The sequence below is a fragment of the Nematostella vectensis genome, chromosome 2 (genome assembly GCF_932526225.1).
Source record: "Nematostella vectensis chromosome 2, jaNemVect1.1, whole genome shotgun sequence".
NCBI classification, from domain to species: domain Eukaryota; kingdom Metazoa; phylum Cnidaria; class Anthozoa; order Actiniaria; family Edwardsiidae; genus Nematostella; species Nematostella vectensis.
In genome coordinates this window covers 7,261,613-7,287,133 of record NC_064035.1, presented here as the reverse complement: position 1 = coordinate 7,287,133, position 25,521 = coordinate 7,261,613, and the positions used below count along the sequence as shown (strand labels likewise).

Below are 25,521 nucleotides of genomic sequence, written 5' to 3'. Positions count from 1 at the left end.
CCATTTTTCGTGTCCACACCACAGGCTTCCCAGTCGGCTGATTTGTATTTTGATTTCATGCTGATCAGCGGTCTTTATCGAGAACCCCTGAACCATGAAACATACTCGTCCCGTCCTCCGACCTCCGAGTTAATATTGAAATTCCGACAAAATACGATGATACAAGACCTCGGCTTTTTTATAAATTACGGGAGCCCTGTGTCTTTTTTACACAAATGACGTCATTACGCAACCCCGACCCCCCACCCCCTTTCACTTATAGTTCATTTTTCGTGTCCACATCACAGGCTTCCCAGTCGGCTGATTTGTATTTTGATTTCATGCTGATCAGCGGTCTTTATCGAGAACCCCTGAACCATGAAACATACTCGTCCCGTCCTCCGACCTCCGAGTTAATATTGAAATTCCGACAAAATACGATGATACAACCTCGGCTTTTTTATAAATTACGGGAGCCCTGTGTCTTTTTTACACAAATGACGTCATTACGCAACCCCGACCCCCCACCCCCTTTCACTTATAGTCCATTTTTCGTGTCCACACCACAGGCTTCCCAGTCGGCTGATTTGTATTTTGATTTCATGCTGATCAGCGGTCTTTATCGAGAACCCCTGAACCATGAAACATACTCGTCCCGTCCTCCGACCTCCGAGTTAATATTGAAATTCCGACAAAATACGATGATACAAGACCTCGGCTTTTTTATAAATTACGGGAGCCCTGTGTCTTTTTTACACAAATGACGTCATTACGCAACCACGACCCCCCACCCCCTAAGCGGTTTCCGTCATGGTTGTCCAAAGTCAGCACAATCAGAGGCAGACGGAAGTAGATGCAATTTCCTGTTTCATTCAATGCAGAACTCTAACTTTCCTCTCGCTAGGCTGCCTGCCGTTGTCATATTTATCATCGCTGAGTATTTGAGCCCTGGAGAAAAAGCAAATTTATCAAGAGTGGACAAAACTCTACGACGACTGTTCAGTACTTCGCAAGCATGGCGGGAAACCACATTTGTTATCAAAGCCAACAATCGCAAAAAATGCTTACAGGTTGTGAAAACTCTTGCTACGAGGAAAGCAAAACGTGTGCAAATAGATAAAGGCTGCTGTAATGATTACATCGTGAAAACAGTGTTATGTGGATTGCGAGACATTGACGCACTAACTCTACCTCGAGTGTCTCCCTCTACTCTAAAACTTATCAGTAAATTTACACCGGGCCTGCGAAGGTTAGAACTTGGCGAAGTGTATCCATGGCATTTTTCGCAGTTTGGTAAATGTAAACATGCTTCAATATGGTGTTTGGTCCTTCAGAATCTTGTAAACCTGGAAGATCTAACAATTGGCCCTCTTGCAATTGGCCGAGGGGAGGTAAGCAATAGACGATACTCATTACTCAAGTATGTTTGCATTTGTAAATTTTATAAAATTAGTGACATGTTGACTTCTAGTCAAGTAGAGTGTCTCGTTCTGAATCAAGCTATTTCGTTAATATCATTTTGAACTCCAGTAGAAGCTCGCAAAGTTCATGTTTGGACAGTTTTAGATTATTTTACTGGATACAGGAACAGGAAGTTGCTGTTGAATCCGGTTTTGTCTCTGTTATGCATTAGTAGTTTGAAACCCCCAATCTATAGCCACTGAGAAGAGTGGGAGATTAGACTTAAACCCTGAACAAATCTGATGAAAGTCCCCATCCCCCCAGGATACAAATTGTAATCTATCCCGAGTATCAGGCAATTTTATTTTTAAAAAATTGGAGAGGAAAAATAAATCGACACCTGACGCAAATATTAGATGCAACATCTACCGCCCCTTTTCAGGCCGCTGTCAAAATACATAGTATGTCAAAATTGTCCTGCTTCAATGACTCACATGGTAGCACAATCAAATGCACTAATCAAATTATAAACAGTATTAGTGTAGCAAAACTACAAAAGTCTTACAGTATATGCAAGGGTAAAAATTTTAGTAACAACGAAGCCGGTGAAGGTAACAAAATGATTTGAATGCTTTTATGACTTGGTGGTATTTTGGGTTATTTTAGATTTTGCAAAGATTTTAAGTAAGCGATTTTTGGATTGCGATTATAATTGTTTTACATATTTTACGGATTGTTTCTCAAACGTGATTCTAATTCGATCCGTACACGTCTAGGAATTTACTTTCAACGTGCTCAAATTAATCATATCCTGTTTTCTTATCGTGATAAAAAGATGTTTGTTTGTCCTGTTAGTAAGCACAGAAAAGCAGGGGTGGATGTGACCCCATGAAAGAACAATCAAAGTACAGAAAGAACATTGATATAATGAACATGTTTACAAATTCCTTTAGATTAGTATCAATAGCTTGATAGTGCTAATTGAATCAAGTAAGTGTCTTTTTACCATTTCCCAGGAAGATTTGTTTCTAAATTTGACAGGACAATGGACGCTGAGTAATTTGAACGGTAGTAAATGTTAGCGTCCCTAGAAAAATGCGCGTCTCCCAGCGAGTATAAAAGCGGCTGTTTTTACAGTATCTGTTAGTTTTTTTTTAGTTTAGTACCGTTGAGCAAAGGAGACGCATTGCTTGCGCGGCGTGATGCGGGAGCGAGATATGCAGTTGCTCAGGGAAAACAGTCAGCAGAGATAAGCTACAAGCTTAGAGCGCTGTCCGTACGGGCCTATCATGCCAGTTGTGTTCGGTTTGATTTACCGGTTGTAAGTACTTTGTTTTAAAACTAGCCTTTGGTTTAGGTTACCTTTCTCGTGATTTGACTATGTTTGTTATCACTTAAAAGTTATTATTTAATTTGTTAATAAATCCTTATAAGTCCATGCCTTGCATCATGTATTTGTTCTCACGTTGCCTTTCGCTCGATCGTTTTCGTTTCATTCCATTTATTTTTGCCTACTTTTTGGCTGGTGTCAGAACCTGATAGTTTTGCTTTCAGTATTTCATTTGTTTCTAGATTTTTCGTAACTGCAGGGTAAATGTCAAGTTCCGACGGTTACACTTTCAAGAAAGCAGGCCCGTAGCCAGTTGGGGTTCGGATGAACCCCCCCTCCCCCACCCGGCTTGAAGGTCCCCTCAGAGCAAACAAAAATATATAACGTTTGGCTGGAGATATACCGTGCACATCAATATGTCTTTAAAGTGACTATAAAAATCTTTTTTATCTTTATTATTATCGCTATATACTAAAAAGTACCCTATCAATAACATTTTAAATACAAGATTAATTACCTAGTGTAATAAGGCGAGAAGAGAGGTTTACCGGAAATTTGGTCTGCTTAAATGAAAAAACGAATCACCCCGCTCAAAATCCTGACTACGGGCCTGGAAAGTGTAGAGGAAACGCAAAGATAATGGATGTACCCGATGCAAGGGAAAATCGATATTTTACTAAATGTCAGCATCACCAAAATACCGCAGGATATTTTTTCTTAATAGGCAAACCTCTGATTGAACACAAATTTCATGGTTTGATAAGCTTACTTAAATTCATGGGAAGTACTGCAAAAAATCCCAGCACTCTTCACTCACACTCTTTAATATCTGGCGCCAGTTCTGTCTGAGAATTTGATAACTACTACTAATAATATCTACTGTATAGTATTAGGGCAGCTTCTATGGTATCAATAGTTTCATTGCCTTTAGTATAACTAGTAGATCTTAGCTTTGATGATACCGAAGAGAAATAAACAAACACTATGCAAGAATTTTGAACATGCTGATAAGGACCAATCAGAGTGTGCTTTCTTTTTAGCATTGTTTTTAGCTAATCCCATGTTAACTGAACAATTCCTTGGAACCATAGGTGTGGGGTTCCAAGTATGATAAGAAACTGGAGGGAACCAGTTATGGTAGAATGATATATTACCACACCACAACACAAGTGCATCATATGGGATATTTTTCGGTTACGGCATCATCGAAAATTCAATACTAACATGTTTTGCCTAAAACTACTAAAAATAAGAACGACTGAAAGATTGAATTGTGCATTGTGTACCTAACTAAACAGGTGGTCTAGTCTATCATTTCCCTGGCAGAGCATAGCCTCCCCCGCAGCCATTATAAGTGGGGGGATTTGAATCCAGCCCCTAGAAGCAGCTGCAGGCAAGGCTAGGCTGAGCACGGTGCTCACCTAATAAATATGGGCGCAGTTTATTTATATTGCAAAAATCATGCCATTGCTTAACAGCAAAGTTTGGCCCAACCGTGCTGTTTACTCTATTTTGACAATCTGACAAATTTTCTTTCAAGATACTTCCTATTTCTTGACGTTTCGTTTTGTTTTATTGACATTTCAAAGGCCTTCTGTATTACAACATTCTTGTTCACCTCAAGGAAATCCATCTTGGTTATTGTTGTCTTTATTTCCACAAAATGGAAAAAACTTTAAAATTTCTCAAGTTTTTCAATTTTTCAGTTACATTATTTGCCAGAAAAGTGAAAATTAGAATTGCCAAAACTGGTCACAGATAATATGGCAGCCATTTCCCAATTCCTTGTCATGTCTCTAGCAAATGCAATTTTCACAAGATAACCTACTAATCTCTTTTAAGTGGTCTGCTATAAGTTTATATCAAATGCCCTGTAACTTGACATCTTGCACATCAAATCCTGCGACACTTCTTGCTCTTCTCTAGAATCTTCTAAATTATGGGACAGTTTAAATTTTCTGAATGTATGCAATTTGGTCTTTTGGGCTTGTTCCTTTCTGTTGTCATTTTGAATAGAGCTGAGCCATGACTGTTGTTCAATATCATAAAGTATTGTTGTAGAAAATTGTACAGTAGGTTGCTTCAGGAGTGTTAGCCAGTCAGCCAATTATCCCTTCTACCTGCAAGGTCTAGTATTTGCATAATTTTTTTGAACTATGTCAAAAGTTCTTGTTATCAAAATTTGATAAAGGAAAAAAATGCTTGTTGTTGTCTGACCTCTTATTGTTTGGTTCTTTCAAGATTTGGTTTCAACTGTAAGCGAGCAAATGTTTTCTTTTTCTGTTTTACATACCTCAACAAACCATGGTTTGTTGTTCTGATTTTTTATTCATATCTTGCTCTTCTCTGGAACACCATCCCAACCCTTACTCTTTCACTCTATCCCTGTTACACAACTAAGATTCTCTCTTCTCATGTAACAAGTTTCGTATCTTTTTTTTCTCTGGGACCCCATCCCATGTGACACCTCTAAGATTCTTTCCTTCCTTATATTTCACAGAAATATTTTTCTGAAGAACTTAAAGCTGCACTTTGTTGTTGTGGCAATCTTCGGCGCCTTGTGATTAATGGATGTGATGAATTGCCCATCAAATGGATCAGCGCAGTATTTATCAGTAACCCTAATCTCTCATCAATTGGGTTATGCTTTATACGTCATCTTTCCTTAGAAAAAATTATACCAGACCGTAAGTACTATTTCATACATACAAACAATTATTTATTGTTTAAAAAAATGTTGGTTAGACTGCAGAATACCCCACATTTATAGCTATACCCCTAAGTACATTAAGTATAATGCTTCAATGTGACTAAAATTTTGCTGCTGCCAGTGGGTCAACTTTTCAGGGACCATGGCCAAATGCAAAGAAAACTGATGGGTAGATTACATTTTTGTCTTTTTTTTACTCATATTACAATGAAGTTGATAAAGATGATTGTAACTCAACAAAGCTGGTTTTTGATTAAACAAAATAAAACCCTTTGCTTTTAGATATTGCTTAAAGATATTGTTTATACTGTTCACTCTTTTTATAAGATTTTCCTTTTTTATAGAAAATGCAGTATTTGAGAACAGTTGTCCCTCTTCTCTGGAATCCCTTGACATTTCTGGTTCCCTCAGAGGGGGCAGATTTCTGTCATGGACTCTTGAGTGGCTACCCAAGCTGTCGACTTTAACATCCCTAAACTTGAGTCAAACAATGGATGAGCGTCTTCTTGGCCTAGTCTTACAAAACCTGACTGCACTTGCAAATCTCAGACAGTTAAATCTAACATTCAGCTCTGTCAAAGACAATATGTTTGTGGCAAGACATCCAAAGCTATCGTGGTTAGAATTGAAAGGGTGCTTCCAGTTGTCATCTGCCGGCATCAACTTGATTGCTTCATCTTATGGGATGTCCCTAAAGTACCTTGGTCTGTGTAATTGTCATCGAATGACAGATGACAGCATGAAATTCCTTTCCACCAGATTCCCTTCATTAAGAGTGTTGGATCTCAGTAATTGTGTGGCTATCACTGATTTATTCCTGGAAGAGCTATATTTTCCAAGCAGCACATTAATTCAGCCAGCATTGACAAAACTTCTCTTGAGAGGATGCAATAAGATAAGCTTAAACATGGTGGGTAGGGTGCGAGAAAAGCTTGCTAACCAGCTTGCTATTGACATTACAGCAGTTCCTGAGGGAGATCTCTGGTTCTCTTCCTCTCTGATCAATTAAAACCACCAGAAATGATATTCTTCTCTTTTGCAGTTTGATGCAATTCACTGTGTATGTGACACTAAGACTGTTTAGCAATTCCTACATAAGCTTACTTAGCCTGTGATTATAAAACTGAGACTGCTTAGCAATTCCTAGCCTATATGCGTGCTTAGCAATTCCTAGCCTTTGGCGTGACTGCTTAACAATTCCTAGCCTGTGTGTGTGAAACTGAGACTGCATAGCAATTCCTAACTTCTGTGCAAGACACTAACACTGGCTGCTAAGTAGACTATGCTATAAACATTACCTTAATTTAAGCCACATGTTGGCTGTTGCCGTTTAAAGCAGCTATTTTTATACATTTGAAGAACAATTTGATATCAAATTAGAGAAGTTATTGTTGTTTAAAAAAGCATTTGTAAAAGTTTTTTTAATAAACAAGACCTTATATGCTTGACTTTTGAAGATTTTTTGTGCCATGCCCAGGCAACCTACCCCATACCCCAAGGACAAGGAGGTTGCAAGAGAGGGATGGACCCTGGTGCACGAGGAAGCAGGGTCCACCCTACCTCATACCCCAAGGACAAGGAGGTTGCAAGAGAGGGGTGGACCCTGGTGCGCAAGGTAGCAGGGTCCACCCTACCTCATACCCCAAGGACAAGGAGGTTGCAAGAGAGGGGTGGGCCCTGGTGCGCGAGGTAGCAGGGTCCACCCTACCCCATACCCCAAGGACAAGGAGGTTGTAAGAGAGGGGATGGACCCTGGTGCGCGAGGTAGCAGGGTCCACCCTACCTCATACCCCAAGGACAAGGAGGTTGTAAGAGAGGGGTGGACCCTGGTGCGCGAGGTAGCAGGGTCCACCCTACCTCATACCCCAAGGACAAGGAGGTTGCAAGAGAGGGGTGGACCCAGGTGCGCAAGGTAGCAGGGTCCACCCTACCCCATACCCCAAGGACAAGGAGGTTTCAAGAGAGGGGTGGACCCTGGTGCGCGAGGTAGCAGGGTCCACCCTACCTCATACCCCAAGGACAAGGAGGTTGCAAGAGAGGGGTGGACCCAGGTGCGCAAGGTAGCAGGGTCCACCCTACCCCATACCCCAAGGACAAGGCGGTTGCAAGAGAGGAGTGGACCCTGGTGCGCAAGGTAGCAGGGTCCACCCTATCTCATACCCCAAGGACAAGGAGGTTGCAAGAGAGGGGTGGACCCTGGTGCGCGAGGTAGCAGGGTCCACCCTACCTCATACCCCAAGGACAAGGAGGTTGCAAGAGAGGGGTGGACCCTGGTGCATGAGGAAGCAGGGTCCACCCTACCTCATACCCCAAGGACAAGGAGGTTGCAAGAGAGGGGTGGACCCTGGTGCACGAGGAAGCAGGGTCCACCCTACCTCATACCCCAAGGACAAGGAGGTTGTAAGAGGGGGGTGGACCCTGGTGCGCGAGGTAGCAGGGTCCACCCTACCCCATACCCCAAGGACAAGGAGGTTGCAAGAGAGGGGTGGACCCAGGTGCGCAAGGTAGCAGGGTCCACCCTACCCCATACCCCAAGGACAAGGAGGTTGCAAGAGAGGGGTGGAACCTGGTGCGCGAGGAAGTTTCTCATGCATTGGTTGGCATTTGCTGTGTTAAAACCAATCGTTGTGAGATGTGTTCAGGTAGATATACGGCCAATCCGCACTACACGGAAGCTTGTCTTTGTTTTTGTTTTGTTCACTGTCGTTACGTGTGTTTTTGTTTTCCGGGACATAACTTATCCAACTATGTGTGAATCCGCACTAAACACTCAAGCCGATGACAAAATGCATACAGTGTTTTGATAACACGGTTAAAACTCTCGATTAATATCTGTCTAGAATCTATTGCTGTCCGTTGTCGAGCAAGCTGCAACTGGTACGATTCTATAGTTTGCCTGCGATAATATTATTTCGCAACAGCCTAGCTGATTGACAATGTTAAACAAAGTTGTGTTTTTGTTGCGAAACGGCCAGCTCGGCCTGCAGGCCGGCGCATACTTTGATCTTCGGCCCGCCGAGGACAAATTTGTCCACTGTCTACTTTTGTAGAAATATCCCTGTTAAAACAGCTTAAAGTTCTAGTGCGGATTGGCCCACATTCCACCTACCTAGAACCTAGAAATGACCCCGGGGGAGGCTACGTAATAGACAATGTGTGACATGTTCATTTCAAGTCTGTCTTGTCTGGATAAGGTAAGGGAAAAGAGCCGCTTTTGTCCACTAGTAAAATGTCCACTTTTTTTCCATTATTGTTAAAATATTGCCAAGCCTCAGTCATTCCTTGTATTTAATTAAAGGGGGGGGGGGGGGGGGTAAACTATTCCTTGCCTGTACTAGGGACAAGCCGATGTTAACGAGGTGTTTAGGGTCCTAATGATTTGCGACCAATTTTGCATTTATACTAATTTGCTCGCATTTTCATAGTTGACTTTAGCAGGCCGATTAAACAAGGACCCGCACTATAAAAGGAACTTTAGAAGCACACTAGCATACACACATTGGCACCAGTCGGGCCAAGACGGGATGCTAGCACAGTCTATTACCCGTGCAGTTCGGCAACCATGGACTATAAAAGGGCTTAGCTCCGCCCCCTGTCGGCTGAAAAAAATCCAAATTTCAAGATGAAAACACGCCGTAACATTGCGTCGTTAGTGAGACTTTTTAGTTGTGTTATCGTTAATAATTTTAACTAATTTTTACTTCACATTCCTGCTCTTTTGGTGAGTTATTCATTGTTAGTAGTCAAAAGAGAAAACTAGACGCTGCACCAGCGTTAACTCGGGCTACAAAATGAATCACCGAAAAATGTAGTCTGCATTTTGTACCTGCTGGTAAGCTGTTTTCTCGGGGGGCTCGTAAACTTAAAAGCCCCGTGTAAACTGCGCTAGCATCAGCCAGCATTGCTGGGGAATTTCGGCTCGACCTACTATAGGACAAAGGAAATGTGGGAAATTGACTCTATGACATTTCCTTTGTCTTTCGGTCAGTCGAGCAAGAATTGGCCAGCAATGCTGGCTTGTGCTGGCGCAGTTTGCACGGGGCTTTACGCCGTAATACGGTGCTAGACATACTGAAGAGTATGGGATTTAGCATAACGAGACCGGCCTGTAATAAGTATACATTTGACTCTTTATTGGGATAAGACACGCTCGCTACTGATAGCGAGCGATTAACAAGGGAGAAAAATGCTTGAGACACTGTTTAAAATTGCATACAAAACAAACAACAACAACAAAAAAAAAAAACACACAAAAAAACTTATCCAAACTTATCTTCGCTGTTATTGATTCTCTTCTTCTTTCGGAATCACGTGTCCATCGGAAGTTGTTAGAACTAAGAGATATTTACATTACGAGCTGCAGAGAAAAAAGGCCGAGGCCGAGCGAGTCTCTTTAGCAAAACAATTCAAACTTCATCAAATATCTGGTTATTGAACATGAAAGACAGTCCTTGAAACAACCCTGGCCAAAATATACGGTTATACACATCTTTTAGTGTGGGTCTATCGCAGACGGCGTGTACATTTGTGTGAGTAGTGAGCGTTCCTCCGAATTTCAAGAACGAAAAGAGTCTTCCACAAAAGCCGCCTCGTTTTCAGGCAGAGTATACCGCAGACCTCTGAGCATCGCAGGCTTACACGTTTTCGACATGGATAGATAGATAGATTTTTGGTAAGGTAAACCTAGACTCGTGCTACCACAGTTAGCCCGAGTAATAAACCGAGCAAACGAGAAGAAAAGCGCTTCAAAAGTTGAGTTTGGGTTTCGCTCCTAGTGGGTAAACAAGACACGCTTGAATGAACTCTGGAGCTCTGCACCGCGTAGCAGTTTACTGACAACCCGCCTTTCTTGGACCTGGTCCAGGCCCTTTTGTAATGCGGGTCCTTGTTTAAAGTGCCATCGATAATTCGAAACTCATGTATTTTCCAACTGTCCAAAACAACCAATCGTGTTTTCTAAGAGCACGTGATCATGCAAATTAATGCTTTGCTTTTTTTCGCTTCTTGAAAAGACATTCTTCTTCGCTAAAATAAAAACGCGAGTTTTTTTTCTAGAAAGGATAAGAAATCATAATTTGTGATACATTTTTTTAATAATAACGACTGCATTTTAGAAGCCATCAAAACAATATTTTGTTGTTATTTGAGCCTCTGCATGTTGTTCTCAAAATTTGGTGAAATCTCAGGCTGGACGTCCTTATAAAAAAGGTTATTTTTAAAGAAAATGAGCTTACTGGTGTTAATTGCGCGTGAAAGTGTGCGTACATGCCCCCCCCTTGGTTTAAATGATGCAGGTATAACCTTTTGGACAATATCCAAAACGGACTAATAGATGGCTAGAACCATTGTCTGCAAAACTGGCGGGTTTACGTACTTGCTATATACTCGCGTATAAGCGTATACACTTGCTTATAGCTAAAGAAACACCACAATAGATGAATACCGAGCAGCATTAAACGATATAAGATGATTAAAGATGATGTTTTTCTGTTATGCAATGTTTTAAATTAGTCCATTTTGGTTTCCTTAGTTTGCAAGGAAAGTAGGGCAAATAGCGGGAAATGATAAGTGATAGTATAAGTACTTGGCGTGTTTGCCTAACTGTTGCGATATGATATTGTTCATCAAGGGGCTCCTTTTCAATAGGGCAGGTGAAATGACAGCATTTAAAAAAAAAATGCAGTAATTGGCCCTGGGCAGTTTGGTTAAAGCCTTTTTTTACACCAAACGGCATTACGAAAAATTTCAAATCAGCACATCTTTACAAATAACAAGATTATTCAGATAACGAAGGAAAACGCATTTTACTTTTTTCACTTGACATGCAAAGTTGGGCATTTTGCATTTTCTATTTATCTTTATTTATTTTCTACTGACAAGATTACTAAGGAGCCAATAGCCGCGCAGTTTTCTCGACGACAAGCCAGGTGTGTCGGCTTGCTCTCTTTCATTCATTTTTGCGAGTGTTTACACACTTTTCGGTGTTAATATCAGGCTGTTTTCGATTTGGTTAAATGTCAGGTCTAGATACAAGCTCTGGTGTGAGCGAAAATGAAGAGTTGTTTAATTTACCAACAGTACAATGACTGAACAATCTTTTACGGTAAGCGTTGATAGAAAGATTGTAGAGAATTAGTGGAATTGCACCGAATTTAACAGTGCGTGCTTTTTTTTATTTTAGCTATTCATTTTTTTTATCCTGGGTTTTACCGCAGCCGATTCATATCTTTCTTCTTCCAGACCATGCCAAGGTGAGATCCATGGAAAAAGTTAAGAAAATTTTCTACTCAACAATATCGCCACCAAGTATTATCACAAAGAGTTGTTGATAACCTTGAGTTAGCTAACTTTTGTGGGGTTTAGGAAAATAAGAGATGTTTTCTTAAGATAACAAAACCACGGTAAAGCAACATCCTTTTAAGAGTGAAACCACTATGTAGATTTTCAATGAATTTTCTACTGTTTAATATTATAAATACTGCGGAATGATTGAATATCTTAAATTGCTACCTACCAAAAATTATTATTTTTTCATCCCTTGCCATTTTGAATGAAAATAGACTTTCGCGATTTTATTAGAAGATTCGCCAATATTTGACCACCAAAATAGCGTCTGTTTATCCGTCGGTTTCATCGCAACAGTTTCAAGAAGAACTGAGGAAAAAGATGATTAAAATGAATGTTCGCGTGTGTTTGCACCTGCGTTAAATCATTAATTTATAAATCATAATCACCTTTGACGATCACGCATACCTAGGAAAGATACTGGGAATCGTTAGGCTTTATAACCTAGTTAACCATCTCCGCCCGCTTGCAACCTAGTTTAAACGTTACACACAGTATTTAAAGGAATACTGTACTGACTGTTCGGTAAATACTGCTGGGAGGCCATCTTTTTATCCATTTTTCTCCATAACACTAAGTTCAATTGAATAACAAGGTAGACATTATATTTCTGCCCCAGGTTCAAACTATCAGTAGTGAGCAATAATATATTTACTAAATTATCGGGAATTGTTGACTTAAGGGTATTTTAAGAGCTAACCTTTCCATTGTAAACCGCAATATACAGATATAACGCACCATGTTTTGTTGTTTTTTAACTAACAACACTGCCAAATAAAGCATTTGTGAGATTATTTTGCCTATAATATCGACAACAATTTCGAAAATAATCAAGGCTTGAGTATGATTATAATAATGATAATTATAAGAATGGTATTGAATAGTTTAGTATATATGGCTGCTTGCGGGAGACGGGGTATAATTCTGCGTGAGTTCCGATATTGTTTTCTATTTAAAAAGACTAGTAAATGACTTTGAAAAAAAAAAAGACGAATAAGTGCAATAAAATGCAAAAATGTGGGGTATTGTTAAAAAGTGACAATTTGTTTTCTCAGACCGCAGGTTTGCTCTTGACTTTCCTAGCACGAGTGGGAATGGTTTTGCAAGTTCCCCTGTAGAAGCAACACGTCCACTCACGGCGTTCACTCTATGCATGAGGATAAACAGTACCAACACTGGACAAATATCTCTCTTCAGCCTCTATTCACAAGACAACTCAGGGAAGGAAATGGAACTAGTAGACATTCGTCGTGCTGCTTCAGATATAACGGTCAAGATCGGGACTAATGAAACGTGAGGTTCTGTTCCACAACTTTTAAACAGTTAAAATGTAGCACAATGCAAAAGTGGTACGACTTAAGACAAGCTGTAGAATAACTAAAGCCTTTTTTTGCTCAGACGAAGGGCTAACGCTCGAAACGTAAACAAAACTAACCTGTTTTCACGAATGCGCTAATTTATTAGCACAAAAAAGGTTGCGAACAGGGACAAAGTATTTACACCCTTCACATCCTTGCGACTCGCAATACTTTGCCATCTCATCTTATTCTAGGACGTTTTCCGGTGCTTTCCGTCAGAGTTTCTGTTTGACTTGGGACAGCGACAACGGGAAAGTCTTCCTCTTTCCTAGCGGGAACAGCGATTACGGTGTAGCTGCCAAAGGGTACAGGATTCAACCAAAAGGGACCGCTTATATTGGTCGTAAGCCTGCAGGTCTCCTTCGCTTTGATGGAAGTATTGGTGGGGTGAATGTCTGGGATTACGTTCTTCCCCGTCCAGCTATTTACGCACTGACTACCCGATGTGGAGCGGAGGCAGGAAATGTCCTTCAATGGTCTTCCACTAGTTGGCGGATTACTGGAGATGTACGAATCAGTGAGGAAATTTGCCCCACTCAAGGTGAGAGGGTATAATTGTAATGACAAGAGCATTTATTTCTTTACTAACTGAATAAAGCACCTTATGATATAATTTTCTTGTTTTAGCGGATTTGACTGGAGGAGTGTTGGATGCGTCAGCGTATTGGAAGTTGGATGGACAGAATAAGAACGTCAGGTAATAACGGTTTTAGCGATGAATCATTTGAAACCCTCCCTATTTTATCATTTCAAAAAGTGATTAGAATTAATAAATCTCGTGAGAAAATACCTCAAGCAAAAGCAGTAACAACACCTCTCATTAAACAAACATCAACCTTCGTGAAGTAAAAATATATTTGTATCCACAGCCTACAGTACTCTGCCGTTTATTTAGAGGGAACGTCAAAAACAACCAATGCCTTGTACCTCGATGGGACAAAAGCTTTTGCACAAATACCATCACTTCAGCTGGAAAAGACGTTTACTATCGCATGCTGGGTTCGACACATGAACACCTACTCACCATTTCGCGACGTCTTGATATCAGATAAGAAAAGCAACGATAACAGCACCAGTATCATATTAGAGCTATCCACTGATCGTCGGATTACCCTCACAAGAAGAAAGACGACTGGTGAAGACGTAAAGTGGACACTGGGTAAGTCTAACAGCACGATATCATACTCATGTAAAGACGCCTTGAAGAAAGACAAGGTGAAAGACATTGAGTGGGCACTGGGTAAGTCAAACAGCAGGATATCACACTCAAGTAAAGACGCTCAGAAGAACAACGAATGGTGAAGGCATGAATAAGGTGGACACTTGGTAAGTCAAACAGCAAAATATCGTACTGAAGTAAAGACGCTCAGAAGAAGAAAAGACGAGTGTTAAAGACATTGAGTGGGCACTGGGTAAGTCAAACAGCATAAGGTCATACTCGTGTAAAGACACTCTGAAGAACGACGAATGGTGAAGACATAAATAAGGTGGAAACTGGGAAAGTCCAACAGCATAATGTCATACTCGTGTAAAGACACGCAGAAGAACGACGAATGGTAAAGACATTGAGTGTACACTGGGTTAGTCTAAGAGCAGGATACCATACTTATGTAAAGACGCTCAGAAGAAATAGAACTATGATTGGCTTATATGGCTCAGCAACTAATGTAATCATCTCTATTTACAGGGAATAACGCTTTGCCGAGGAACGAGTGGCATCACGTTGGCGTTACCTTTGAGGCAAGCCGGTATGTTATGCTGTGGATAGACGGAAAGCTACTGGACCAACAGAATGTCACTTCATCAGATTTTCTTCCTGGGTCTTCTCAGACATGGGATATCGGTGGAGATCAGTCTGACAGATACGGGTATTTCCATGGCTATATCAGCAATCTCTTCATCTTCTCCAGGGTGGTGGACTCATGGCCAAGAATTATGGGTAAAGTTTTTATTGGTACTAATACATTATTCGGTCACAGAATTAGTTTCTCTGCCTTCTCTTTAAAAAAATGCCAACTTGGTTTCCCTCCCTTTAAACTCATGGCTTGGCCGCATCAATCGAATAATGTATCAACAAAGGATAGGTGTCATTTTGCCAACGAGGGTTCAGAAAAGATGAATATTTCCTTAAAAGATGAATTATCACCTTATCTTTTTTGTGTTTGCCTTTTATATCTACAGCTTTTGACACGTTTTCTAGCGAATTCTCGAGATGGCTTCCGTTGTACCCCACACCCCATAGCCCAGCTATTCAAACACGAGAGCAGACTACCGCCGAGCTCGGCACTTGTTATGAAACACGCAATTATACTTATGGTAAGTCAAACATTTGGTAAAAAAATCGATGAATGGGAGTGAAAAGATTTGGTTGAGTTTCATTATCGATGAATTGGAGTGAGCAGATTTGGTCGTTTTTCATTATCGATGAATTGGAGTGAACAGATTTAGTTGAGTTTCATTATCGATGAATGGGGACTGAACAGATTTAGTTGAGTTTCATTTTCGATGAATGGGAAAAGTGAACAGGTTTGGTTGAGTTTCATTGACGATGAATGGGGAGTGAACAGATTTATTGGTTAAGGTTTGTTACCGATGAATAGGAGTGAAAAAATTTGGTTAAGTTTCATTTTCGATGAATGGGGAGTGAAAAGATTTGGTTGAGTTTCATTATCGTTGAATTCGAAGTGAACAGATTTTGTTGAATTTCATTATCGATGAATGGGGAGTAAAAAGATTTTGTTGAGTTCGCTTCAATTTTTAGTGGACTGTTTTGGGGCACTTCTCTCCGGCAATCATGATGCCATCATCACCGTACCAGACCCCTTCACCGGGATCATGACCACCATGCACTGCGATCACTCCACCAATGGAGGAGGTTGGACTATTATCGCCAGATGGCCCCAAAACACGTCTTCGGAGCGTCCCGATAAAGAATACGAGAAAGGATTCGATGACAGCGTGACCGGGGAGTATTTTCTTGGACTAAAGATGATTGCATGGCTTACTCAATACCCAAGTCAACTGTTGACCACCTACACCAGCAGTTCCGTCACGACTTACGCCTTGTATGATTCGTTTCGTTTGGACAGCACATCGTACGAGGCTTCCTCTGCGGGTTTTTCTGGCAGTGCTCAAGATACGATTTTGTCGGAAATTATAGGCGATAAAAACAAGGATAGTGTATTCAAACTAAGACCTAGAAGAGGTAACTTGTTTGATCTAGTAGAAGCTGTGTTAACGGCACGTTAATGCTATAGTAACAACCACTACAACCACCACCACCACCACCACCACCACCACCACCACCACCACCACCACCACAACAACAACAACAACAACAACAACAATAACAATAAAACACAAGAACAATAACAATAATATTCCTTTATGACAGCAAATATAACAAAACCTGCCGAGACACACAATAATTTAGCATCCTTAAGAAAACAACAAAAAATACAATTGTTAAATAGCAAGAGATCATCTTGTAAATAGAGAATACATAAGGGTGATTTTAGTAGTAGTACAACAATAACAACAACAACGTCATTAAAATCACATCCGTATAGCACGTAACTTGATGTTGATAGGAACAACATGGCGTTTCTTTACAGGAATTGAAAGCGACTACAGCATATTGTTCAAGCGTTCGAGAGAAGCAAATGATTCTCTTGAAGTGAATGGCTTGGTTGAACTAAAATTCTTCACAGCTTGCTTGTGGACCAAGCTAAGAAATAAGAACACCGGATCACTGTTTTCGATAAGGGACTCGAATGACTTTATCACTGCGCGCATAGGACCAGACTACAGTAGCATCCAAATTGTTAACTCAAAAAGCAGGTATTGTGTCCGTCTTTGTGGCTGTTTGTGTATGTACAATACATCTGTCCGTCCGTCCGACCGTTTGTTCGCTCGTCCGGTATCTGTCTTAATTGCGTTTCCCATTCAGTTTCGATTTCAGCGTCGATCTTCATGGAGATCTCTTTGACGACCGTTGGCAGCATTGGTGCTTCACGTTTGACTCGCAGCGGCCATCACCATCAGCTAGTATCTCTTTATACCACGAAGGCAGATTGCAACAAAAGAAGTTCTACAATCTGAACCCTATTCGCTATGGTGGAACCTTATCCATTGGAATGCATAAAACTCTAGATGACGATCTTCGCAAGTTGATTGGTCACATTGCGCATTTCAACTTGTGGGATAGTGTCCTTACAGATGACGTCATAGCTCGGTCGGCCCGAGGCCCTGGCTTGTTCTCTGGTAATGTGGTTCCTTGGACAGTTCTCAGATCCTGGGTATCGGGGAATGTTCCTGTGCTTTACCCAGCGTCTTGTCATCTCCAAGGTGTGTCTATTGTGAAAAGCTGTGTGATACCCTTATTTGATATTAGACAACAAGGGATCGAGTTTACCGCGATGACATCACACCCACTCCCTACTAGTAAAATACGGCCTTCAGCCAAATGTACTCGGAAATAGCTTTTGCCTCTCAGCTTTTATTTGAGACGGAAAAGAGCGACTCACTGATTTCGGTTTTCTACTGATGCAGTATCTGTGCAGAAAAAGGGCCAATCACGCCGATTTTTAAGCTCCCCCACAATACCGAATGACTCAAACAATCCATTTCCATCTGTTAATTCAACCAAGAAAATGAAAAACTTTCAATCGATTATCATTAATTATCAGTCCTCAATCGTGGATGGTTATTTTTAAGTTTTCTTGCAAATAAACCGCAATATTTTCAATTGTAAACTGTAACAAAGGAGTGATTGTTATTTTTTGTGTATTTTTCCGGGAAAGGCGCAAAGTAAGAGCCTAAATTTAAGAAACTTTGCCGAAACTGCGTTCCCTTTTCTTTTTCAGAACTATACCATTGGGGATATAGTACAGCAAATGAATCTCAACTCGTTGATAAGGTACAAGCGAAGCTGGCGTGGATAGAGGGTGGACGAGTTGATAAACGCACTGATGAATGGGTGATGGAGGATCCGGCACGGCTAGTCACAGGACACGTAGGCCGTGCGGACTCTGGGGTGTCAGTATCGTTTTGGATGAGGCAACAAGGTAAACGACAGAAAGATGAACGCAGGGGTATATTACTTACACACTAGGCGACAAGAATAAGATAGACCTAGTACGCGGGGGCATGTAACTTACTCATAAGGCGACAAAATAAGATAGACCTAGTACGTGGGGGCATATAACTTACTCATAAGGCGACAAGAATAAGATAGACCAAGTACGCGGGGGGAGGGGGGGCGTATAACTTACTCATAAGGCGACAAAATAAGATAGACCAAGAACGCGGGGGCATATAACTTACTCATAAGGCGACAAGAATAAGATAGACCTAGTACGCGGGGGCATATAACTTACTCATAAGGCGACAAGAATAAGATAGACCTAGTACACGGGGGCATGTAACTTACTCATAAGGCGACAAAATAGGATAGACCAAGAACGCGGGGGCATATAACTCACTCATAAGGCGACAAATAAGAATAGACCAAGAACGCGGGGGCATATAACTTACTCATAAGGCGACAAGAATAATATAGACCTAGTTCGCGGGGGCATGTAACTTACTCATAAGGCGACAAGAATAAGATAGACCAAGTACGCGGGGGCATATAACTTACTCATAAGGCGAAAAGAAGATAGACCATGAAGGCAAACTGATAAATGAAACTATAATAACAACTAGCAAATAGCTCCCTGGCATTCCTGGAGGGGGGCGGGGAGAGGTTCTCCCCATGTCGGCCTGATAGGGATGCTCGTCGTATAAGGGGGTCAAAATCAGTCCTCAGGTATTTTTAGGGGTTGTCTGAGAGAAAATAGGATTTGCTATTAAAATTGTATTTTAGGGGCTCTAAAAAAGAGCCGCTACGAGCCAATGCTTTCTAGATTATTCCATTTTCTAAACAGAACAATTTGTCTTTGAGTCTTCGTTATACAATGGGATACTTACTAGGTCTAACGTTCTGGTATTTTTCCGGCTTCTGGGGTATTTTTTAGGACAGCAATTTTTCGTGTCCAAGTATTTTAGGGGTATTTTTCGAATTCCTGTCGAGCATCCCATCCCCTCTATCCTAAAAAAATCCCCCCCCCTTCCCGCGCCAGGCCTGGCATACTTACAAGAATATATGAGAGGACATAAAACCTTTTCATAAAGTTAATTTAAAAAAGCCAAGTAGAGGACGAGGGGTTATATGACGTATTTATAGTTATATATAGTTTTAACCGATTTATGTTACGTTTTTTAATATATTTCGTTTAGTTTAAACAATCGTACCATTGCAATACATCAGATATGTTTAAGATCAGAGCTCTATTTGAAGTGCTTTCTTATTTCCCCCAGCACTTATATCACATATCCTTGGGGATAACCAAGTGTTTCATGATTTACTGCGTTCCTGGCTCGAACCTCATGTGGTACCCTGGACTTCCTGGAAACTCTGCTATTCGTCCACCACAGATGGATGGTTCATGTCCAGATTCCACCGGCAGTGTGATTACATGGGTCCTACTCTAACTTTGATGAGATCAGGAGAGAACGTGTTTGGCGGGTTTATTCATCACAGCTGGGGAGGTAATCCCACTACTTTTATACTCTATCTCTGCTCTTTTACAATCTAATGTTTTCTTGTACATTAGTTGCCTCGATCCATCGAATTTAATTGAAAACTTGGAATTAACCGAGGGCAGATGTACGGTGGAGGAATACGGCTGCGTCTCTCCCTTCCATGAATTTTTCCCCAACAACTTTTCGTTACTTTTTTTTCAACAAACGGTTTCCTCTTTGTAACAATCCCAATTTCCACCTCTGCAATATCTTTTATTCACTACTTTATCATGGCAGCCTTCTTTGCTCATTACTCTATAATTATCTTTTCTTTCATCTCCAGATTTCGCAGAGCTCGATGGCTACTTACCCAGCTCCTCGGCATTCCTCTTCGCTCTGATCAACCCGTATAATCTGCCTCCGACTTACTTCCCGGTAAAACAACCGAAATCCAGTCAGGCAGGCCGGTGGAACAGGTTTTTAGGTCCCACGTTTGGTATCGAAGATCTGGTTTGTCAAGAGGAGCGTCATGGCCGCTATGTGTGTTCCAGTAATGTCGGTAGCGTCTACGCGATGCAAGAGAATTTCAATAAGGTTACAAACGGTAGCAGCGTGTTCACGGGCAGTAGATGGTTCATATTAGACGAAATGGAAGTGTTTTTCTATAATGGTAAGACTATTTTATTCGAGTTGTAGACCTCTTCATTCTATCAAGGAGAACAAAGCCATAGTTGAAGAGGGTAACCACACCCTAGTTGAAGGGGAAGGGGGGATAACAACGCCTTAGATAAAGGGAAGGGGGTAACAGCGCTAAGTTATTATTATTATTATTACATGAGGAAAAGAATAACACTTACCTGGGAGGGGAAAGGGAGGGAGAGAACAACGCCCTAGATGAAGAGGAAGAGAGGTAACAACGCCCAAGATGAAGGGGAAGGGGGGTAACAACGCCCTAGATGATAAATAAAATGAGAAAAAGAATAACACTTCCTTGGAGGGGAGGGGAGGGAGAGAACAACGCCCTAGATGATATAAGTGGAGAACTAGATGGTTTTTGAACAAATATATATTTTTATTGTTATTTACCGTTTAGATGCAAATCTTGACAGTATAAACGTCTCATTGACATCCGCTTCCTCTGCTCGGTACGGGTATGCTCCCATCCAAGGCCTTCTAGCAGCAGGTGCTAGTCCCGCGCGTGCATGGTGCTCAGCCGACAGTAATGGCTACCTCGAGGCAGAATGGGGTCAGTACCACACTGTGACCCATGTCACCGTGGAGGGACTCTCTCCTGGGAACTTCACCAAATCGTTCAATATCAGCTACGCGTTGCATAACAGCTATATGAGTGAAGAGTGGAATAACATTCCAGACGTAAGCACAGACATAAACAACCCCTCTAGAAGTATTGGAAAGATCGACAGTGAAAACATTATATATTCAAGAGAGCATAAGATAAGAGAGGGACACTTTTTTTAGTAACCACCACCCCACCACTGCGCGTGAGGATTTGTTCCTTTCATTTTGTCCTACTCCCCCGCGGGTTGCGTGTTGTTGTTTTGCCAACTCGATAGGAATGAAAAGAGATCATGTGAAATACTCGGAAGGAGAAAACAAGTCTAACTTAAGTAAGCAAGATTGGCAAATATACTCACAGAAAGCTAAATCCCTGAATAGCTTGACTGTTTTGTTTGCCTAAGCAGCGAAGTCATGTCGAGAAGAAAGAAAACAACGACTGTGATACCACGTTTGATTCAAATCCCGACTCCAGCTTGTATAATATACTTAATAAGTTGTAGAAATGTCTAGAAACAACATCAAACAAGAACAGTAATATCTCCCTCGTTATTTTCTCACTATTAGAAAAGCTTAGATACTTAAACTTGCTGGCTTTGATCATCACAAAAATGCATTCCTTCGCTACAAGGATAGTTTTATGAAATGTATTTTCTTGGATTCTTTCTCAATTCACCGGAATATTCACAAAAACCAATATCATATATAATGTCTAACTCACAGATTTCGTTTGACCATTAGGAAGATAATGAATGTTGAAAAACCACGAAGAAGCAGCAAGTTAGAGCGGAAGCAGTATTTGAAGCACGAGGTTTTCCGCTCTTGATTTTGAATGAAGTCTTTTTTTTTTTTAAACGTTTTCGAAATCTTGCAATCCTCGAAGTACTACATCCCCTTAATATACCGCAACTGCCTGTATCCTTGATGCAAGAATGAAATTGTCGATGTTATTATTGCAAATAGGGTGGGTTTTTTTTCGGATTCAAGTCACAAAAAAGCGGCAAACAACAAGATGTAAATGCCAATGCGCGGGGGTAGGGTGAGTAAAAATGCTCACGCGCAGTGGTGGGGTGGTGGTTACTAAAAATAGCCAGATTGAAAATCGACATTGCGCGCGGGTAATACCAAAGTGTCCCTCTCTTATCTTATGATCTCTTGTTATGATATATGATAATGATAAAATAATGTTATTGCTATGATTCGATTGGTTATTTCTGTTTTTACCATGTAGATAAACTAGAATTTCCAAGCGTAGTATTTAGTGACATCGTTGCGTGACAGGTGTGTTTCGTGACACGTATTAAAACATTATCTTTGCAGGTTTTCTTGACAAGAAGAGGGGGCCTGGCCACCACACATGCATTCTCGCCGCCTCTACACGCATTCAAGATGAGGTTTTACCCAATCACGTGGTCGGGCGCGTGGCCATGCATGCGCGTAGCTATTTTCTCCGCTCACAAGCGTATGTATCATTACGTGCCTCAGAACAAGACGCATTTCAGCGCTTATTTTCCCTACAATTTATAAGTGGTTACCTATAACCATCAGATCAAGACGCGTTCTAGCCCGACCATCCCGACCATCTATAAGTGTCATTGAATTCTACCTTTCAACCCAACAGTTATAAAAAACGAGAATGATCAAGAAAAAATCATAAAAAATCCAAAATCTTGGAAGTTGTTCATTTTAGCCATTCGGTATTAGTGTTTACTATAGAATTTTTCTTTTAGAAATTTTCTTTCTCGTGGTTTCTTTAGAATCGATTCGCAGTGCACATGCGTCAGGTTAGCAGCATATGAATCAATTGAGCTTAAAGCCGCCTTGTCACCAGTTTACTTCCGGTCTATTACGTAACAATATCCAATGTTTTTAAACCGAAAACGCTAAAAATATTTCAAAATATTGGAAGCAGTGCGTTTATTGGAAGTTTCTTTGAGGATGTGATTGATAATTTAGAGCGGATGGCCTGTTCAATATCTCGGATTTTTATAGATTCTTTTGTCTTTTAACGGTTGAGGTTTCCGTCGGACCTCCGGAAGTTAACTGGTGACAATGCGGCTTTAATTGCTGCATTTTAGGTTGTGGGTCCGCGCATGGCATGGAAAATGAGAAGCTGATTCCAGACGAGAGGTTGACTGCGTCGTCGACATTTCAGATAGAGAAACTTGATAAAATGCACGAGTACCGCTGGCCGCGTCAAGGCCGGCTCAATAATAACCAAGGTGCCAAGAAATGGGTGCCTTCCGCAATGGAGACTCAAGAATGGTACCAGGTAGACCTGGGCAAGGAAAACCAGGAAATCACTTGTGTGGCCATCCAACCTAACTCTAATCACGAACAATATATCAAAGGCTTTGAAGTGCCGTACAGTAATGACGGAGCTGCGTGGGAAATTTTAAAGGGGTATAGCCATGTTAAGGTGATTCAAAGCTCATTGTGCTTACATAGTATTTTATGTCCGGTTCTGTACATGTACTGTATTTGAAGGTTTTGTTCAGATGTTAACTTGCGCTATACAAATACTGAACAATTATGGGCCGTAGGGGTTGAAGCATTGGGGTCAAGTGTCCCCTTATATTTTTAAAATAACAAAGAAGTGAAGATTAAGGGCGTGACTGTTTTCCTAATATTTCTGTGTTGTGTCCATTAATTTTTAGACATTACCCTTTTTATTCTTTCTAGCATCAATTTAAAGCGAACTACAACAACTTACTAAATAGTTTCACAACATTTCCAAGATCTGTCCTGGCGCGTTTTCTAAGAATCCAAAGTACAGAGTGCGAGAAATACTGTACCCTGCGTATGGAGTTGTACGGACGAAATATAGGTATGCAACTTACTTGCAAGAGAACTTGCTTGAGCTTATTGTCCTCCTTGTAACAAACCCATTAAATAAGCAACAATGTTTTGGCATAACAACTCCTTGATAATTGCCATGACAAACTGAAAACCCTGCACCAAGGGATTTTGAGAATCCTATACGCCGTTATGTATATGAAAAGATCACGAATTATTACCTCAGCATTATACCCTGATATAAAAAAAAATTTCCAATGCTATGATTAAGAAGATTTTATTGGCAAATACATTTAATTACAATGAAATGGTGAGCCATCGGGCTCATTTATGTACTCCCCAGGTGGCACTTGCCATGAAATAACGTGACATGACTCATGCCTCACGCAAATAAATCATCAAACGACGAAGGGCTAACCCTCGAAACCTCGGCGAAACTACTTTGTTTTCAAAGAGGCATAAAACATGCCATTTCAGCCTGATTCCACTACGCCTACGACGACCACATACTTATTACAGCTCGTTTGTAGTTTTTCTTGTCGTACTATTTCTCATACATTCTCTCCCATAGAGAATAAACTGTGTGTTGTTTATCTTTGTTGTAGTCCACAGTTTACTTACTTTGGAATTTCAGGGATACAACAGAACATAACAGGTTTGTCCATAAACTTCCGCCGAGGTAAATACGATGTACAATACTCCACGGCAAAGCAAACATGGCAGCTCTTGTACCCAGTGAAAGAAGGTCTAAGTCACGTGATAATCACGTGGTCAGAGGCCAATGGGCTGAAGCTGTTTCTCGATGGTGTTTTAAAGAGACATAGTATAAATCCTGTTAACAAGACTACTATCAGTTCTCCCGTGAACAGCGAAGCTAAGATCGAGATTAAGACGTCGCCGAGAGTTGGCCCTGGTCAGCTCCCAGTGGCTCTTGGTGCGCTGAAGGTCTGGCCAGCAGAACTAGGACAAGAGCAAGTCAAGGGGCTGTACCAGTCAGGTGACTATCAAATGTGTATAAATGTATAAGTGACAATCAAGTCAAGGGGCTGTACCAGTCAGGTGACTATCAAATGTGTATAAATGTATAAGTGACAATCAAGTCAAGGGGCTGTACCAGTCAGGTGACTATCAAATGTGTATAAATGTATAAGTGACAATCAAGTCAAGGGGCTGTACCAGTCAGGTGACTATCAAATGTGTATAAATGTATAAGTGACAATCAAGTCAAGGGGCTGTACCAGTCAGGTGACTATCAAATGTGTATAAATGTATAAGTGACAATCAAGTCAAGGGGCTGTACCAGTCAGGTGACTATCAAATGTGTATAAATGTATAAGTGACAATCAAGTCTAGGGGCTGTACCAGTCAGGTGACTATCAAATGTGTATAAATGTATAAGTGACAATCAAGTCAAGGGGCTGTACCAGTCAGGTGACTATCAAATGTGTATAAATGTATAAGTGACAATCAAGTCAAGGGGCTGTACCAGTCAGGTGACTATCAAATGTGTATAAATGTATAAGTGACAATCAAGTCTAGGGGCTGTACCAGTCAGGTGACTATCAAATGTGTATAAATGTATAAGTGACAATCAAGTCAAGGGGCTGTACCAGTCAGGTGACTATCAAATGTGTATAAATGTATAAGTGACAATCAAGTCAAGGGGCTGTACCAGTCAGGTGACTATCAAATGTGTATAAATGTATAAGTGACAATCAAGTCAAGGGGCTGTACCAGTCAGG

General features: G+C 40.9%; 2 protein-coding genes across 3 annotated transcripts in view; both read left to right on the top strand.

Moving 5' to 3' along the window:
• Positions 1–770: 770 nt before the first annotated feature.
• On the top strand, positions 771–6,868 carry LOC116608314 (dynein regulatory complex subunit 6). The gene is made up of 3 exons (XM_032369560.2): positions 771–1,370; positions 5,211–5,397; positions 5,765–6,868. Exons 1-3 carry the CDS (start codon positions 855–857, stop codon positions 6,427–6,429), a joined length of 1,368 nt encoding a protein of 455 aa, XP_032225451.2. The 5' UTR covers positions 771–854; the 3' UTR covers positions 6,430–6,868.
• Positions 6,869–11,335: 4,467 nt separating this feature from the next.
• Positions 11,336–25,521, top strand: part of LOC5501224 — a 44,426-nt gene continuing 30,240 nt past the window's right edge. Inside the window, exons 1-19 of one of the 2 annotated variants that reach the window (XM_048723837.1) lie at positions 11,336–11,523; positions 11,602–11,671; positions 12,821–13,058; positions 13,318–13,664; positions 13,751–13,820; positions 13,993–14,282; positions 14,811–15,062; positions 15,305–15,439; positions 15,885–16,328; positions 16,738–16,963; positions 17,073–17,470; positions 17,989–18,189; positions 19,484–19,714; positions 20,031–20,357; positions 20,781–21,061; positions 22,304–22,445; positions 23,062–23,402; positions 23,666–23,810; positions 24,414–24,776. In XM_048723837.1, coding sequence (XP_048579794.1) covers positions 11,503–11,523; positions 11,602–11,671; positions 12,821–13,058; positions 13,318–13,664; positions 13,751–13,820; positions 13,993–14,282; positions 14,811–15,062; positions 15,305–15,439; positions 15,885–16,328; positions 16,738–16,963; positions 17,073–17,470; positions 17,989–18,189; positions 19,484–19,714; positions 20,031–20,357; positions 20,781–21,061; positions 22,304–22,445; positions 23,062–23,402; positions 23,666–23,810; positions 24,414–24,776 — 4,522 coding nt within the window. In that variant the 5' untranslated portion in view covers positions 11,336–11,502. The remainder of the gene's footprint in view (positions 11,524–11,601; positions 11,672–12,820; positions 13,059–13,317; positions 13,665–13,750; positions 13,821–13,992; positions 14,283–14,810; positions 15,063–15,304; positions 15,440–15,884; positions 16,329–16,737; positions 16,964–17,072; positions 17,471–17,988; positions 18,190–19,483; positions 19,715–20,030; positions 20,358–20,780; positions 21,062–22,303; positions 22,446–23,061; positions 23,403–23,665; positions 23,811–24,413; positions 24,777–25,521) is intronic. The other variant, XM_048723838.1, reaches the window with a different exon arrangement.